The 18,770-nt window shown below is 44.2% G+C and overlaps 1 protein-coding gene across 4 annotated transcripts in view; it reads left to right on the top strand.

Annotated features, from left to right (window-relative positions):
- SDK1 (sidekick cell adhesion molecule 1) overlaps window positions 1-18,770 on the top strand; it is a 972,135-nt gene that overhangs the window by 744,175 nt on the left and 209,190 nt on the right. For all 4 annotated transcript variants that reach the window (XM_008018820.3, XM_073012858.1, XM_073012857.1 and 1 more), the window contains exons 18-19: window positions 13,790-13,905; window positions 15,950-16,142. In XM_008018820.3, coding sequence (XP_008017011.3) covers window positions 13,790-13,905; window positions 15,950-16,142 — 309 coding nt within the window. The remainder of the gene's footprint in view (window positions 1-13,789; window positions 13,906-15,949; window positions 16,143-18,770) is intronic.

Raw genomic sequence — 18,770 nt, 5'->3', positions numbered from 1 at the left:
TGGGGGATGTCTCCCAGTTAGGCTACTCAGGGGTCAAGGACCCACTTGAGTAGGCAGTCTGTCCGTTCTCAGATCTCAACCTTAGTGCTGGGAGATCCACTGCTCTCTTCAAAGCTGTCAGACAGCTGTCAGACTCCACCCAGAGGTGGAGTCTACAGAGACAGGCAGGCCTCCTTGAGCTGAGGTGGGCTCCACTCAGTTTGAGCTTCCCCCAGGCTTTGTTTACCTACTTAAGCCTCAGCAATGGCGGGCGCCCCTCCCCCAGTCTTGCTGCTGCCTTGCAGTTAGATCTCAGACTGCTGTGCTAGCAATGAGGGAGGCTTCGTGGGCATGGGACCCTCCAGACCAGGTGTGGGATATAATCTCCTGGTGTGCCTTTGCTAAGACCCTTGGTAAAGCGCAATATTAGGGTGGGAGTTACCCGATTTTCCAGGTGTTGTGTGTCTCAGTTTTCCTTGACTAGGAAAAGGGATTACCCTCCCCCTTGCACTTCCCAGGTGAAGCAATGCCTTGCCCTGTTTCAGCTCTCGCTGGTCAGGCTGCACCAGCTGACCAGCACCGAATGTCTGACATTGACCAGTGAGATGAACCCGGTACCTCTGTTGAAAATGCAGAAATCGCCCGTCTTATGTGTCACTTGTGCTGGGAGCTGGAGGCTGGAGCTGTTCCTATTCGGCCATCTTGCTCCCCCCCCTCATTCAAGACTTTTAATGATAACCTCTTCAAATATTTGAAAGCTGCAATTGACAAGAAAGCCTTTGCCCAAGTGGGAGGTCACAATTACCGGGAATTATTTATTGCTTTTTCCTAAGTTGAGAGAAATTTTTTTCTTATCATTAACTAGAATTCAGATAATTAAGTCTCTTTAAATTATACTATAAGGGTACAGTGTTTCTTTATGTCAACAGTTCTTCGTTTTATTTCTTTGACAAAAGTAATGAAGGGTTTTGTGATCACGTAAATGGATTTGGAATCTGATCAAATGTTTTTAATATCAGGTATTTCAAAATAATGGGCATTTCTGTAGACCTACCTACATGGATGCCGCTCTACCAGTCTTAATTATTTTTCTTTAGGGCTTAAACACTGACTTCCTTAGGATTACAAAATTGATTATATCTCACAGTTTTTAACACCATAACATAGTTGAAATTTTGCTTTGAACCCATACGTTTTACACGTACATGTCAGTATATGCCATGATCTAAATATTAGTGTCCCTCCAAAATGTATGTTAAAATTGTAGTCCCCAGGTGATGGTGTTAGGAGATAGTGCCTTTGAGGAGGATGATGAGATTTGGAGGGCTGGTTGGGATTAGCGCCCTTATGAAAGAGACCTCTGAGAGCTAGCTAGTCCCTTCCGTCATATGAGATTACAGTTAGAAGGCACCATCTCTAAGAAAATAGGTCCTCACCAGACACTGAATCTGCCTCAGTCTTGGCCATCCCAACTTACAGAACTGTGAGAAATAAATGTTTGTTGTTTATGTGCTACACAGTCTATGATATTTTTGTTACAGCAGCCTGAACTAAGATCGTATACTTTTCACAGGCTCTTGCAGCGGTCTATTGCATTCACTCAGGTACTCAAAAATGTCATTTAAGAGGCCATTTTTGATACCAATAACCTCTGCTTTAACCAATCTTCAAAGTGAGACCCCTTCACCAAAAGTAATGACAACAACAACGATGATAATAATGATGCATTGTTCACAGATTCTTGCAAAACTCTTTGGACAGCCAATGCATGTCAATTTGAAATTGCAATAGGAAATTTAAAAGTTTCCACTTTTGAATAATATTGTTTGAAGATGACAGGTCAGACGACCAGAGATGAACTTCATCTAGATCATTAAATCAAACAAGCTTCCACTGCGCACCAGGAGAACTGATGTTAGTAACAGCACTTGATGTGTAGCGTGAGTCTGAATCTCTCAAAAGAAATTCTTGGGACAGGCATGGTGGCTCATTACCTGTAATCCCAGCACTTTGGGAGGTTGCAGTGGGAGGATCACTTGAAGCCAAGGGCTTGAGACCAGCTTGGGCCACTTAGTGAGACCCATCTCTACAAAAAATGCAAAAAATTAGCTGAGTGTGATGACTCACCTGTATGTGCAGCTACTCAGAAGGCTGAGTTGGGAGGATCGCCTGAGCCTGGGAGGTTGAGGCTGCTGCAAGGGGCCGTGATGGAACCATTGCATCCCAGCCTGGGCGACAGTGTAAGACCACATCTCTAAAATAAAAATAAAAATAAAATAACTTCTTTTGTCAAAAATGACATTCTGATTCCATATTTTTCACAAAGCAAGAAGCAAGTGGGACCATAGCATCTTGGATTTTATTAGATTTGCTATTCTGATAACATCACTTAATGAGAAATACAGTTCTATAGGCCGTGTTTTACCTAGAGACCTTCTCTGCGAATACAACAATGGATTTCTTGATTCCAAGGCTCTTCAGATTGAATTTTGCTATAAATTGTTTATACCTTTTTACCATCATTGGTATCCAAAACTTTTAGTTTTTTTCTCTATTATATATTCCAAAGTGTTTGTGTAAGCTTTGACCACTGCATTCCCAGCAGCTTGTGTGGTGTACGATAGATACTGTAGTGCTGCCACGCAGGTTGGTTCTTTAGGGTGACACAGCTGTCCCCAGTGCTGGCACATAGGCTGCCCAGCTCACAGCTGCGACCTTCACAGAGAACTGCCTGACCAAGGTGACACCCCTCCCATGGGTCATCCTGTGGCTAACGGCTGGCTGCCATGGCCACAGGAAAGCCCAGTCCCCTTGCATCAGTTGAGGACAACTTAAGACACCTCTATGCCAGAGCTCCCCAGAGAATCAACTGAGGCCTCGGCTACTGCCGTCCTATAGAACAACTTCTCCTTCTGCCCAGTCCTGGTCTCCCCACTTCCTGGCAGATGTCTCTAATGAGTCCTAATGAAACTTAAACTCCAAACTGTTCATGCCCAGAGTCTATGACTGGGGCAAACAATTGAAGACAGGTAATTTTTTTTTTTTTTTGTACCATAAATAATGTTCAAAGCATTGATTTTGAGGGATTCAAACTCATGCCATACACCAAGTGCTGTTACTCACATCAGCACTTATCAGTCTTCGGTGGAAGCTTGTTTGATGTAATAATCTTCTAGACTGGGTGTCTCTGGGTCATTTGACCTGCCATCCATGCATCTTCTAACGGTATTATGCGAAAGTGGTACTTTTCTTATTTCCTGTGCTTCATTGGTCCCAAACATGTTGCCGACAGTTTCTAATGCACCCTGGCAAAATGAGTGACTCTGCAATTGCAGGAGGAATTTTGGCTTTGGCTGTTGAATGCAGGACATTGTAACTAGCTTCTCGAATTCAGTCTGACACAGTTGTGGCCCACTCATAAATGCTCCTGCTTCTTACTGCGTAACTGCAGACCATTTTCTCAGTTCTGATCTTTTTCTGTGTGCGATCAATGCTTTAGGGAAAGGTGCTGGCGTAATTTGCCTGACATCATTGCATCTTCTGATTCCTTTTTCATTAAATATGACATTGAGACAGAAGAAGACAGGATTATTGGAAAATGCAAATCTGAGTTTGAGATCATTTTCATTATAATTTCCTGAGTAGCAACTTTTTTTACTACTCTACTTGGTGCACTTGATGACTTTCTTTAATTAAAAAACGTTTCTTATTATGATGGGAAAATATCTCTATAAATATGCAGTAGTATTAAAAATATCAACGTAAGTAATTTTACTAAACATGCATGTATTTAAATATAAAGGTATATAAAGTGGCCTTTAATGGCTTCAAAAATTAACTTTTCAAAAAGTTTTGATTGCATACAACCTCAAGAATGTTTCAAAATAAACCAAGTTGAAAAATTCAAAAAACAAAGCTTGCATTAAGCAAAATAAGCAACATTGACATTCCTTTTTATTTGATTGGGCAATTAAAGTTCTGAAAAACTCATGAATATAAATGTCAGTGATGTCATCTCTGATCCAAAATATTTTGAAAAGTCAGTTATTTGAAGCTATAAAACCCTACAGTCCTCTTTACTGAGTTGATTTGATTATGTAACTTATTGTAACATTTTTTAAAATGTATAAAAACAGTCATTTATTTTGAGATTCCATCAAAAATCAGATCTTGCTGAATTTACATCATCACTAGCCAGGAACGAAGGGAAGGGGGTAGGGGGGAAGAAAATTTTAAAAATCGTTTTTATTTTAATAAGAAACACCTAATACCAGATAATGATTGTAAACATAATCATACATTTCACTTAGTCACATAGGTCAAAATACTAGTAAATTAATTGAATAAGAAGTGCCCCCACATGCTGAGTATGTTACTGAACCAAACTGGGTTTGTTTGCCGCTGCATGAGAGGAAGATGGTGAAGCACTGGGTTTTTGCAGCGAGAAAGCTTTATCACAAGTCAGCTGGCGAGGAGCAGGGGGAAAGACTCAAATCCATCTCCCCACGCTGGGAGCTGTGCTGGGCTTTATAAGCATAGAATAATGAGGCATGATCTGATTGGATCTCGCAGTGGGGTAATGCCAGAGCTCGATCTGATTGGATCCTGGCTCCAGCTTTACAGTGTCCGTTTCTTAATTCAGTCCCTGCTCTTCTGCCTGAGCACTTAGGTTCCCCCACTGTGGTTGCACACTTGGTTCATCTGGGTGTGCTCAGGGTACATGGCCTTCAACCTGGGGGTCCGTGGCAACTGAAAAACAACTCACAACCTACTTACACACAAGTCGAACCACATTGTGAAGCGGCATCATTGTCTAGGATAATACCCAAAGTTTGTGTCTCACACTGAGGAAATCAAGGACGCAGACACACAAGGAGTGAGGTTAAAAGTGGAGGTTTAATAGGCGAAAGACAGAAGAGCTCTCTCCTGCAGAGGGGTCCAGAGTGGGTTTTTCCAGTCTGCCACAAAATGCAAAGGATTTTACAGATGAGCTGGAGGAGGCAATGTCTGATTTACATAGGGCATGAAAGATTGGTCAGACCAGGTGTGCCATTTGCATAAGGCACAAAAAACTGGTTAGGACTAGATGTACCATTTGCATAGCATGCAAAAATCTAGCCATCCCCACCCTAATCTTTTATTATGCAGGTGGGTTATCTCCCTGGCTGGTGCCTTGTTGCCTGCGCTTTTACTGTACACGTGGTGACAAAGAAAAGGGAAGATGGAGCCTCCATGTTGAACATGTCTGGCCCTCAGGTAGCCCTTTTCTGTTGGCACAACTGCCGCCATTCACCCGTGCAAGCTTCTAGCTTGCTTATCTGTGTCTGCAGCTTGATTTTTCAGGCTGCTCTTTGTTAGAAAAGAAATTATTTGGGAGCTGCTTTTTATTAAAAGGGAAGCCTTGCCAGAGACTCTTTTACCCTCACTATCTGCCTAAATAATTTCTTTCTAGCCCCTGTATCAGTTGGTCCTGTGCCTGGCACAGACAAATTCACAGATGAGAAGCAACCTGCAAGTGAAATGAAACAGCTTGATAAGGGGGGTCCATGAGGGTGTCAGGGAAGTGGGGTGTGACTCAGCCACCCTGCGCCTCTCTGCAGCAGATCCTCTCAAGAGAGTTACCAGGTTCAGAAAGTTTACAGGAACCACATGCATAGTTTTGTTTTACTTTTCTTTTTTATTTTTATATTTATTTTTTGGAGTACTTTCAGATTCATAGAACAATTGAGTAGAAAGTTCAAAGAATTTTGATATACTCCCTGCCCAACATGTACAAAGCCTCTCCCATTATCAGCATCCCCCACCAGAGTGGTACCTTTCTTATGATCAGTGAACCTAACTTGATACATCATTACCCAGAATCCATAGTTTACATTAGGGTTCACACTTGGCACTGGGCATTCTATGGGCTTTGAGAAGCATATGGTGATGTGTATCCCCCGTTACAGCCTGCAGAAGAGTTTCCTTGCCCTCAAAACCGCCATGCTCCTCCTGTTCACCCCTCCTGACTGCCAGCCCCTAGCAGCCACTGGTCTTTCTACTGTCTCCATAGTTTGACGTTTTCCAAAATGCCATATATAGTTGGAATCACACAACACGTGGCTTTTCCACAATGACTTCTTTCACTGAGTAATGTGCAATGCATGTGTATAGTGAAAACACAGCATATGTATAGCGAAAACAGCATGAAATGTAATTTCAACAGTTGCAATTTTTTTTTCTTTTTTAAGACAGAGTCTCGCTCTGTCACCAGGCTGGAGTGCGGTGGTGCGATCTCGGCTCACTGCAACCTCCACCTCCCAGGTTCAAGCAGTACTCCTGCCTCAACCTCCTGAGTAGCTGGGACTAGAGGCGTGTGCCACCATGCCCAGCTAATTTTTGTATTTTTAGTAGAGATGGGATTTCACCATGTTGGCCAGGATGGTCTCTATCTCTTGACCTCATGATCCACCTACTGCAGCCTCTCAAAGTGCCGGGATTACAGGCGTGAGCCACCATGCCCTGCTGACAGTTGCAAATTTTTGAATGACTGTAAACAGTGGTTATGGCTATGAAAACTAACAGACATCAGTGTCTCTGGGCCCCTGTGTAATCCATCCGAGGCACAGTGAGAAACCACTGCACTGTCCCACCTCCTTCCCTACCCACTCCCGGAAATCCTCCTTCAGGTAGGAGAAACTGCTACTCTCTGATCCAGGTTTCACACATTTCCATGACAAATAAAACCCCTAGTGCCTGAAAGTGCTCTTCTGGTTTCTCCTTTCACCTCTGATTGTTCCCGGTGTGTTGGGGGCTTCAGGACAGAACACCTTGTCATTGGCTATGAGCATCAAGACAGTGTCGAATGGGTTTAGGCTGCGAGCCTGCTCAGGCGGGTGCTTGGGTAGGGGGAATTATCCAGTGAAAAGGTATTTTTCTGCTCAATGAAAAACCAGAAAGGAGCATAACACCTGTCACGTTACCAGCCTGCCTCCAGGCCTGCCACTGGAGGCACAGCAAGAGCCTAATGCTAATCATCCAGAGAAGAAGTGTCCCTTGAGGCTTAGTCTGAGCAGCAGGAGGCCATGCTGCGCACCAGAAACCCCCTTTGCCTTCACTTTTCTGCAGGATAGTTGGACTAAGCCCTTGTCTTTGGCTTAAGAGGGGCAGGGTTATGTAACCCTCAGTAATTAAGACCTTTCCAGTCATAACCACTCTTTTATTTTCAACACTGTCAAGAAGGATTTGCTGGCTGTAACTCTTTCTCACTTGAGGGCATTTTTAATTCCATTGTCCACACATTCGTGAGTCATTTCTGATGGCAATAATCAGGACAAAGAGAAGCCGAAGACCTGGGTATAAAAGCAAGCTTGGTGATTTTTTGAATTAAACTTAAGGTATTGAGAGAGAGGAAACTGAGACTTTAGAGCCTCCGTTGGCCTGTGACTGGGAAAGGAGAGTGTGTGCCCACAGGTCAGGCTCCGAATCCGACACCAGGGGACCCAGGTAGAGTGAGTGTCACAGCCAGGGACTCAGGGAGTGTGAGTGTCACAGCCAGGGACTCAGGTAGAGTGAGTGTCACAGTCAGGGACTCAGAGTGAGTGTCACAGCCAGGGACTCAGAGTGAGTGTCACAACCAGGGACTCAGAGTGAGTGTCACAGCCAGGGACTCAGGGAGTGTGAGTGTCACAGCCAGGGACTCAGAGTGAGTGTCACAGCCAGGGACTCAGGTAGAGTGAGTGTCACAGCCAGGGACTCAGGTAGAGTGAGTGTCACAGTCAGGGACTCAGAGTGAATGTCACAGCCAGGGACTCAGGTAGAGTGAGCGTCACAGCCAGGGACTCAGGTAGAGTGAGTGTCACAGTCAGGGACTCAGAGTGAATGTCACAGTCAGGGACTCAGGTAGAGTGAGTGTCACAGCCAGGGCTCTGGGGTAGAGTGAGTGTGAGAGCTCGTGATTTGAGGTAGCCCACATATGAGAAGCGAGGGGAAAATGCCTTGGTAAATGGTGAACTCAGTTAGGAGTCTGTTTCTCTGTAACCATGGTGTGCCCGGAGAGGCACTGCCTCCAGGATGTTGGACCAGAACTTGGTGTGAGGATTGTGCTGCAGCCAAGCAAAGGCACAGAGGTCCTCTTGAATCTGCAGGAGACCGCTACTTATTTAAATTATGCAAATTTTTTCTCGCATATGATCCGTGTAGCCTTATTTGAGAGAATTTAACAACATTTGATATTTGGTGTTCTGGCATTCCAGAGTCAGTAATTGGGCTTCGTGAAACCCCGGAGCTAAACCTACCGAGAATGAGGTGCCTTCCTCAACCCCACAGGTTGTGGATTCCAAGAGGAAACGTCATAACAAATGTTGGTCTTTTCCCAGTAGCTCCTGGTGTTTATTCTTTCTTTTCCCTTTTCTTCCTTTTTCTCCTTCCTCCTCTTTTGTTTTCTTTTCTTTCTTTCAGCAGAGATTGTTCTAGTCATCTATTGCTGCCTGACTGACTATCCCAAAACTTGGAGATTAAAAGCAACACCTGTTTATATGTCATGATTTTGCAGGTCAGGAGTTGGAGCAGGGCTTGGATATGTGACTGACTGTGCCTCTCGTTCAGTTGGGAAGATGGTTTCGTGCACATGTTGGTGCCGTGGCTAGGAAGGCGGGAAGGCTGGCTGCCTGGGCTGTCCACTGGGACAGCTGCCCCTGGCCTCACCAGCCTGCAGCCTCAGGATCCCCACACTCCTATGGCTGCTCAGGGCTCCTGGCAAGCAGCAGAAGCTGCTAGTTTCTTAGGACCTGGGTCATATTCTATTGGTCAAGCAGTCTCAGAGCCTACATTGAAAGGCTTCAGACATAGACAACACCCCTTCATGGGAAAAGTATCAAAGAATATGCAGCATTTTGCATTGCTTTATTTTTTTAGGAACGGGGCCTTACTCTGTTGCTTGGAGTGCAGTGGCAGGATCATAGCTCACCATAACCTCGAACTCCTGGGCTTAAACCATCCTCCCACCTCAGCCTCCCAAGTAGCTAGGACTACAGGTGCACGCCACCATGCCCAGCTGATATTTTACTTTTGTAGAGACAGAGTCTCACCCTGTTGCCCAGGCTGGTCTCAAACTCCTGGCCTCAAGCGATCCTCACATCCCAAAGTGTAGGGATTACAGGCATCAGTCACCATGTCCTGCCTGCAGCATGTTTGAAAAGTGAGATTTATTGTGGTTTCATAATTTACATACAGTAAAACTCACCCTTTCTAGTGTACGGTTATATATACATTTTCACAAACATCTTTAGCCCACAACACCAGCGTAATGGAGATATGACTATTTCTGTCACCTCCCCCAAAAGTCTTTGTGCTTTTATATTCACCCCTTTACCCCTGCTCCAGCACTTGGCAAACACTGCTGTTTTCTCTTCTTCTATCTTTGCCTAGTTCAGAACGTCATAGAAATACAGCGTGCAGTGTGCAGTCTTCGGAATCTGGCTTCCTTCCCTTAGTGTCATGCATTTGAGATTCACCTGTGTTCTTGTGTATGAGTATTTTGTCCTCTTCTACTACTGAGCAGCATCCCATTCCATGGACACACTACAGTTTGTTTCCTATCCATTGGTTTAAAAACATTTAGGATGTTTGCAATTTGGGTGATTATTAAAGCTGCTATGAATATCACTTTATTTATTTATTTATTTATTTATTTATTTAGAGACAGGGTCTCACTCCGTTGCCCAGGCTGGAGTGCAGTGGTGCAATCACAGCTCACTGCAGCCTTAACCTCCTGAGCTCTAGTGATCCCCCCACCTCAGCCTCCCAAGCAACTGGGACTATTGGTGTGCACCATCACACCCAGCTACTTTTTTTATTTTTTATTTTTTATTTTTTTGTAGAGATGGGGTCTCGCTGTGTTACCCAGACTGGTTTCAACCTCCTGGGCTCAAGCGATCCTCCCACCTCGGCCTCCCAATATGCTGGGATTACAAGTGTGAGCCACTATGCCCCGCTTCATATAGATTTTTTATGTGAACTTTTACATCTCTTGTACACAGTTACCCAGGGGCAGGATTGTCAGGTCACGTGGCTCACGCATGCTTAACTTCGTAAGAAACCACCAAACGGTCCCACCAGGTGGCTGTGCCACGGGCATCCTCATCTCATACCACAAGGGTCTCGGGCACTCCACATCTTCACCGACATGGGTTGTTACTGCTGTCGGTTTGTGTTGTTTGAGTCCTTCGAACAGGGGGTCCAGGGCATCCCATCATGGTAAATGGGATACTGAGGCTCTCTTCGCTCACGGATTTCCTGTCATTCTATTGGCTTTGGTGAAGTAACTATTCTTTTTGTGCACATTTTTGGTTTTCTTATAGTTGAATTTTGAAAATTCTTTATATTTTCTGAATAGTAAGTTTTTGTTCTTTTCCTTTTTTTTTTTTTAAGAGACAAAGTCTTACTTGGTTGCTCACTGCAGCCTCACACTCCTGGGCTCAAGGGATCCTCCTGCCTCAGCCTCCCGAATAGCAGGGACTACAGGCACGCACTACCACACCCAGCTAATTTTTTTTTAATTTTGTAATTCTTTGTCTCACTATGTTGCCCAGGCTGGCCTCAAACTCCTGGCCTCAAGTGATCCTCCTGTCTCAACCTCCCAAAGTTCTAGCATTCCAGCTATGAGCCATGAGCCACAACTCCCGGCCTGGATAAACATGCTTTATTGGATATCTGTCTTACACTTATTGTCTCCTAGTCTGTGGCCTGTCTTTTCATGTTCTTAACAGATGTCTATCATGAAGTCAGTTTTATTTCTTTTTCTTTTATGGATTATGTCCTTGGTATTGTATCTTAGAAATGTTTGCCTAACCAGGTGTCACAACTATTTTTCCTAAAAGTATTATAATTATAGGTTTACCTTTATGCCTCTGATCCATTTTGAGTTAGGTTTTATAAATGGTATGAGGTATAGATCCAGGTTTTGTCTTATTTTGTGAATGAATATCTAATATTTCCAGAACCATTTGTTGAAATCACTGTCTTTTCTTTGTGCTTTTATTGAAAACCAGTGATACGTGTGTAATTTCTTGCCTGTCTTCTCTGTCACTGATCAATGTGTCCACCCCTTCTCCAGTAACACACCCTGTTTTAATTACTATTGATTTCTAGTTTTGAAATCATACAGTAAAAGTTGTCCAATTTTTTTTCAGACTTGCTTTGACTATTCTTACTTTGTTTTTCCATATAAATTTTAGAATCACCTTTTCAATGTCTAAGAAATATCTAGCTGTGGTTTGTTGTTGTTGTTGTTGTTTTGAAACCGGGTCTTGCTCTGTCACCCAGGCTGGAGTGCAGTGTAGCTGTGATTTTGGTTGGGATTGCATTCACTATATTGATCAGTTGGGGGAGAACTGACCTCTTTACTGCGTTTTCTTCCAATGGATTCATGTGATATGATTCTCCATTGACTTAGTATTTAGTTTCCTTCGTGTTTTGTAGTTTTCAGTGCACAGATATTGCACATCGTTTGTTAAACATATCTATTTTATGTTTTTAGAGCTTAAATAAGATATTAGCTATAGGCGTTTTATAGGTGCCCTTTTTAAAATTTAGAATGTTCCTTTAAATTCCTGCTTTGCTGAGAGGGTTTTTTTTTTTTTTTTTTTCATTTTTAAAAAATCACAATTGGTTATTAAATTTTGCCAAATGCTTTTCCTAAATCTATTAAGATGTTCATATGTTTTTCTTCTTTATTCTGTTGATGTGATGAATTACTTCCATTGCTATTCACATCTTGAGCCAGTCTTGCATGTATAAGATACACCTCGCTTGATCAGGCCAGATTATGACTGTTACATATTGTCGAATTTTATTTTCTAATTATTTTCTTGAGGATTTTTTGAACTTGAGTTCATGAGGGATATTGGTCTATAGTTTTCCTTCAGTGGCTTTTTCTGATTTTGGTATCAGGGTAATGCTTTAGAATTGGTTTAATTTATTCCTCAAATGCTTGGTTAATTCACCCATGAAATACACGTAGTTCTCGCCTTTGTTCCTCTGGATGCTATATGTCTGCAGCTCCCAAAGCTTCCGTCCTCTCTCGTAGCCCACATTCAGCCTTCAGCCATTCACTGAGGATTTGGGGTGAATTTCAGAATTTCCATTGTCTCCTCCTGTGCTCTGTGACTGGTGAGTGGGACCCATCCTGACCCCTCGGAGAGGCCCATCTCTCCTTGTGTTTCCGACCACTTGGCTGGTATGCAACCTAAGCTGTCTTACGGGTTCAGGAAAAGTGATTGTTTTGTCCTTTGTTCAGCTTTTCTTGTTCTTCGGTGAATGTGACGTTCTTTCCAATGCTTAGCATCCCAGGCACAGCAAGCCCTGTGTCCATTTTTAACCCTCGCATTTTACAGGATGGCAAGTAGGGCAGTTTCCCGGTGACTTAGAGAGGGGGCTGAGGGGCATCACGCCATGGCCAACAGTGGATGGGGACAGAGGGCCCTCCTACATGCCTGGGAAGAGAAGACTTGAGGGGCTTGGCCAAGTGTATGTTTGTCTCATCTCTGCCTGAGACAGGCTTTTGGGGAAGGAAGCCGAGAAGAGTGTAGCGATTTTCACCAGGACCGCATGGGATCCCGTGTGTTCTGGCCAAGAAGACCCTTGTTTTTGTTTCTCTGCCTGAATCCACAGGATCCCTTAGGCTTCTGTGCCTCACTTTTAGAACAAGCACCTGAAGAGCCAGGACTTTCCTTCCACCCAGTAGACGCCTTGATGGTGCAGCCAGAGGCTTGGCCCCTCTCTGCAGGCCACTGGGGTTCCCATCCTGAAGATGCTAGCCAGGCCCACTGCCCTTTCTGAAAGGCCTTCAGTTCCCCCGTTGCCTTCTGTATGTGTGATTAGCTGCGCTGCTGGACATGATAGGAAATCCCAGAGAGACCCATGCACTGTCAGCACCCCGCTTCCCCCTGCCTCTCATCCAGCCGTGCTCCCCGTGCACCCATCCTCACCAGCCTCCTTGGCAACACTTTGCCTTTTCCCACGGCTCTCCCAGCGGAGAGTGCCCTTCTCAAGACCTTACCCCTCACAGGCCACCCTTCCTCCCAAACACAGTCCAGATGAGGCCCTCCAGGCCTCCCAGGCCAGAGGCAGGGACCTGCCCTCCACCAGTTTACTGCTCTGCAGAGCATCTGCCTCTTACAGTTACACAAGTGTGTCCACTAGAAAGGGCATGCCTCGAAGGCAGTCATTTGGCGGGTATATAATTGGGTTCAGTAGCTGTTCTGTAAAAGAGAGAAACCATGGAAAATCAAAAAATGATTGTCCCCATTGACAGATAAAAAGAAATATCGCCTCCAACAGTGTATATGGGAGGAAGGTGATGATTTTGTTTGCTTGTTTTTTTTGTTTGTTTGTTTATTTTGGGTTTTTTTTTTTTTTCCATGTAAGGAATAATTCAGCTTGAAACATAGTGGTATATATTGAGGAAGGATTTCTAGATGAAACCTTGCCTTGATCTCAAATATCTGTTCATTGAAACAGCAATTAGAGAAAGCTTTGCTTGCGTCCCCCTTGGAACCACAGGAAAGGCCCATCTGTGGAATGAGAGGATGGTCTAGTCCACTTTTCTGCCTCTGCCTTAAAGAATTCTGCAAGAGAAAATGAAAAATAGCCCAATTCTCTTTCTTGGTAATGCCACTGTAAGCTTCCCAAAACATTCATCACACTTCCTTGTCTCAGTGCAGTAATTGCCTGTGAGCGTGATGGCAGCTAAAGGTTTCCTTTCCATCTCTCCTCCCCATGGTGCCTCCTGCCATTTGTTCTGCTGTTGTCAATGACCATCCTGCCACAGTGCCCACCGCGCCGCCGCAGAACGTGCAGACGGAAGCCGTGAACTCCACCACCATTCAGTTCCTGTGGAACCCTCCACCTCAGCAGTTTATCAACGGCATCAACCAGGGATACAAGGTACGTGGCCTGGGTTCAGGGCCTGTGGGCAGCTGTCGTTGTCCAGAGCCACAATGTGACGCAGCTGGAGGCGGCCCCTCCTGTGCCTCAAGAGCCGGTTGTGTCAAGATACAGGGCGTCTTGACCTTGGTGAGACCACCATTTATTCCAAAGTCTTGGCATCAGCTCTGCAGGTTCAGAAATTCAAATTCCTAGTTATCAAGAGGATGGTTCAAATATCAGTGAGCAATTTCTTTTGAGAAAGGCCATTCATTTTTAAATGGCAGGTGGGAGGCCTGTCTCAGTGAGTAGAATCAACATTTGCACAAACCACTTCTTCCCAGAAGGAGGTCCATCTCAGGAGAACACAGGCCCCGAGCAAAGGGAACGGCATGAGTGATATTTCCATGGAGAAAGGATATTTTTCTCTCCCCGCTTTCTACTTCAGGGAGAGTTCTGTCTAAAGAACTGAGACCAGTTGATTCCAGCTACCTGCCCGGACTGAATTAGACACATAGACAAATTTCCACCATCCAACTTCTTGTGTCTTTAGCTACCAGAGTGTGTTAACTTCACTGCTGTACCAGGATACACCGTCCCAAAGCACAGCTGATCTTCCCTTTCAGATCAGCTTCTCCTGATTGGATTTGGGAGCCCGCCTTGATTTTAGCTGCAACGTATCCTCTAATCATCTTTAATAGCCAGTAGACAGGGGAAGTCCCAAAGCACAGCTGATCTTCCCTTTCAGATCAGCTTCTCCTGATTGGATTTGGGAGCCCGCCTTGATTTTAGCTGCAACGGATCCTCTAATCGTCTTTAATAGCCAGTAGACAGGGGAAGCTCTTCACACTGAAGGGATTCCATCTAGTTCGCCTCAATACCTGGTAATTTCACATTCAGAGGGTGAGTTTCCTCAGACACAAGGTTCATTTTTCCCCACCCCCATTTGGATTCAACTTGCTAAAACACTGATTTGTCTGCCAGAAAGGCAGAAGTAGCTGGAAATTTACCCTGTCTTTTGTTTATCCTCGGAACTATCCAAAGACAGAAGCTTTTGTGAAAGAAAATCGTATCGATCAAGCAAGATGCTTTTGCCTTCTCGGCCTCTCCTGTCGAGTCTCATTGGTGAGGCCGCGGTGTTCATTTGATGACTTCGTTGTCAGTTTGATCTGCGTAAATATGCTTTGCGTCCAGCAGCATGTCAACTTTCAGACCCAATTAGTCCTAGCAATGTTTGGTGCCTAAGGAATTAAAACTCACACACATACGTAATGCTGCCAAAACATGAACACAGCTTTCCTTAGGATGTGGATATAGACTGTATTTCTTTAAAATTGTAACCAGTCTCCTAAAATCCTTTTCATGAAACTAGTGTGATATAAATTATAAATAATTAAGGTTATTCCTGTTGAATCATGGATGTCTTTTTTGAGACAAAGTAGGTGCTTTCTAGAAAAATATTTGTGTTTGTTTCATTGCACTGTTTCAGCTGAATTAACTGATGATTTCATCTTTACTGTTAAAGATGTTATTCTTTACTGTTAAAATATATGTATATTATATGGCATATATCATTATATACTATATAGTATATATTATATATAGTAGACATAAGTTATATAGTATATATTATATATGTATATAATATACTACATATGTTATATATAACATGTATATATAGTATATACCATATGTGTATATTACAGATGTGTATGTGTATATATGTAATATATGTTATACATTTTTTAACCTTCTTAAGTGAAGAGAGGGTGAAGATTTGAGGGAGTGTCCATTATTCCAATATGAGTTAAGTAGTTATTTTATTTACATATACAAGTAAAAAATACATGTAAATATACATGCTTATATACAAAAACCTATAAAATATGTTTTTATCTCAACTTTTTTGAAGTGTGATTATAAGATGTAGGATTTGTGGACTTTCTTAATTATGACTTTACATTTTAAAAGACGTATTCATTGCAAAATAAAATTCTGCTGCAGACATGAGTGTGGAGAAGCACCATTGAAAACAGGCTGTCTTTTTCACCTTGTTCCATCTCAGCTTCTGGCATGGCCGGCAGATGCCCCTGAGGCTGTCACTGTGGTCACTATTGCTCCAGATTTCCACGGAGTCCACCATGGACACATAACGAACCTGAAGAAGTTTACCGCCTACTTCACTTCCGTTCTGTGCTTCACCACCCCTGGGGACGGGCCTCCAAGCACACCTCAGCTTGTCTGGACTCATGAAGACAGTGAGTATTCCTTCTGCGTGTCTCTTAAGTCAGTCGTCAAAGAGGTGTGCACCGCTGCGACTTCCTGAGCTGGATGGGCTCAGCCTTCTGAACTTGGCTCTACAGGAGTTCAGTGGTCGCCACCTCCACCCCGTGCTGCTCCCGTTTTTGGACTCCCAGCCTTACTGCACTCTCAGTGGGTGATCAGGCAAGGGCAGAGGTGGATCACGAGGAAGCCCCAGATTTTTAGAGTGCTTGCAGTCGGCTCACCTAGGGAGATCAGGCATCAGTACTGATAATGCCTGGCAGAGCATGGCACGTGGACTGTGGAGGGTGGCCTTGGCTCAAGGAAGGAGCTCTGGGGACAGGGGGTGGGGAATCAGGTTCCAGCTGTGTGGCCACACCTTTGGTCGTGCTGAACTCGCTCTTCATCTAGACTTCAATTTCTAATTCCCTCACCTCCTTGCATGATTCCCCTGATGCCTCCCAGCCTGTTCTTCCCCAACCCTCGCTCCCAGGGTCCTTTTCCCTACGCCCTTCTAAGCTCTGTGAGTTTGCATTATCTCCATCTGGTCAGTTCGAACCCATTCCTTCTCTGCTCACAGGCCAGCTGACGCATCTGGAAAACATTAGCTAATGAAGTTACCCCGAGAAAATAATCACAGATGCACACAAAGATTTATATACAAGGCAACTCGTTACAGTTATTTGTAGTTGGAAAAAATGTGAAAAGCATTCAGATGTTCCAGATGGGGAGGATTGGAAAAAACTATAGAATGACAATATAAGAAATATTTTGTAGTTGTTGAAAAAACAAAACTCTGAAGATCAAAAATTGTGCGCAAAAATGGTCATGATATAACATTGTGAAATAGTAGTATACAAAACTATGAGATCCAAATTTTATTAAAATACACTGTATGAAATATGAACAGATAAAAGACCTTGGAAGAAATATGTCACACAAATTTAAGACTTGTTATCCCTATGTGGTATGATTATGAGTAGTTTTCCCATATTTCTTTGTATTTATCTGCATTTTCTAATTTATACCATGAGTCTGTACTCCCTTTATAATGAAAGTTAAAACTAGGATAATTAGGGCCATGCGTGGTGGCTCACGCCTGTAATCCCAGCACCTGGGGAGACTGAGGCGGGTGAAACACAAGGTTAGGAGTTCAAGACTAGCCTGGCCAACATGGTGAAACTCCGTCTCTATGAAAAATTCAAAAATTAGCTGGGCGTGGTGGCGGGCGCCTGTAATCCCAGCTACTCAGGAGGCTTGAGGCAGGAGAATCACTTGAACCCGGGAGGCAGAGGTTGCAGTGAGCCGAGATCATGCTACTGCACTCCAGCCTGGGTGACAGAGTGAGACTCTGTCTCAACAACAACCACCACAAAAAACACTAGGAAAATTATTTTTTTAAGTCACCCAGGGCTGCTGCTTGTCTCTTCCCCAGAGCTGGATGGGCTCAGCCTTCTGAACTTGGCTCTACAGGAGTTCAGTGGTCGCCAGCTCCACCCTGTGCTGCTCCCGTTTTTGGACTCCCAGCCTTACTGCACTCCCAGCGGGTGACATTTGCAGAGGCCAAGGCCACCAGGATGGATTCCTTGCCTTCCCGCTTCACCCACCATTTCCAGGTCCTTACCCTTGCCTCTCTCCCCTTTCCTCTCAAACAATGCAGTCGGGCCTCTCTAAGGGTGCTCCATCATCCTGTTCCCTTCTTCCCCTGTCCCTCTTCATGGCACCATTACTTCTTCCAATCTTTTTACTGTTGGATCCTTTCTCTCCTCCCACAGATATGTTCAGGTCTCCCTCGCTCAAAATCGGCAGCTCCCTGACTCTGCTGCTCCTGGAGCTGCCGGGATGGCTCCCCACTCCCTTTCAGTCTAACCATTGCTCTGACCTCGAATGCCTTAAGTTCTCCTTGACCCTTGGCAGCCTAGCTTTCTCTTTGCCATTCTCCTGGAACGATCTTGCCATTGATTCAAGGTCTATGTCAGATGAGTGACACGGGAGGAACGGAACACAGATTTCTTGACCCTCTGAGACCAACAGCCCCTCCTCGCCAATAAAAGATAAAATGAAAAGCAGTATGCTGCTGTGAATTGATCCCAGAAGTTCTTCCTATACTCTGCCTTTGCTCTGCTCTCCGCTTTTGTTTAACTGATGTTTGTTTGTTTGTTTTGTTTGTTTTTGGTTTTTTTGAGACAAAGTCTTGCTCTGTCGCCCAGGCTGGAGTGCAGTGGTTCATTCTTGGCTCACTGCAACCTCCACCTCCAGGGTTCAAGCAATTCTCCTGCCTCAGCCTCCCAAGTAGCTGGGACTACAGGCGCCAGCCACCACGTCTGGCTAACTTTTTTGTATTTTTAATAGAGATGGGGTTTCACCATGTTGGCCAGGTTGCTCTCGAACTCCTGACCTCAGGTGATCCGCCTGCCTCAGCCTCCCAAAGTGCTAGGATTACAGGCATGAGCCACCACACTCAGCCATGTTTAACTGAGATTTTTATTAACAGCATCACCGATTCACATGCAATTATATGAAACAATATCGAGACCATGTACATTTAGCCCAGTTTCTGCCAAGCTGACATTTGCAAAACTATAGTATTGCATCACGTCCAGAATATTGACACTGATGATACA

Source organism: Chlorocebus sabaeus, chromosome 28 (assembly GCF_047675955.1).
Source record: "Chlorocebus sabaeus isolate Y175 chromosome 28, mChlSab1.0.hap1, whole genome shotgun sequence".
NCBI lineage: Eukaryota > Metazoa > Chordata > Mammalia > Primates > Cercopithecidae > Chlorocebus > Chlorocebus sabaeus.
Note: the sequence above shows the minus strand (reverse complement) of the source record. Positions and strands in the feature narration are given on the sequence as shown.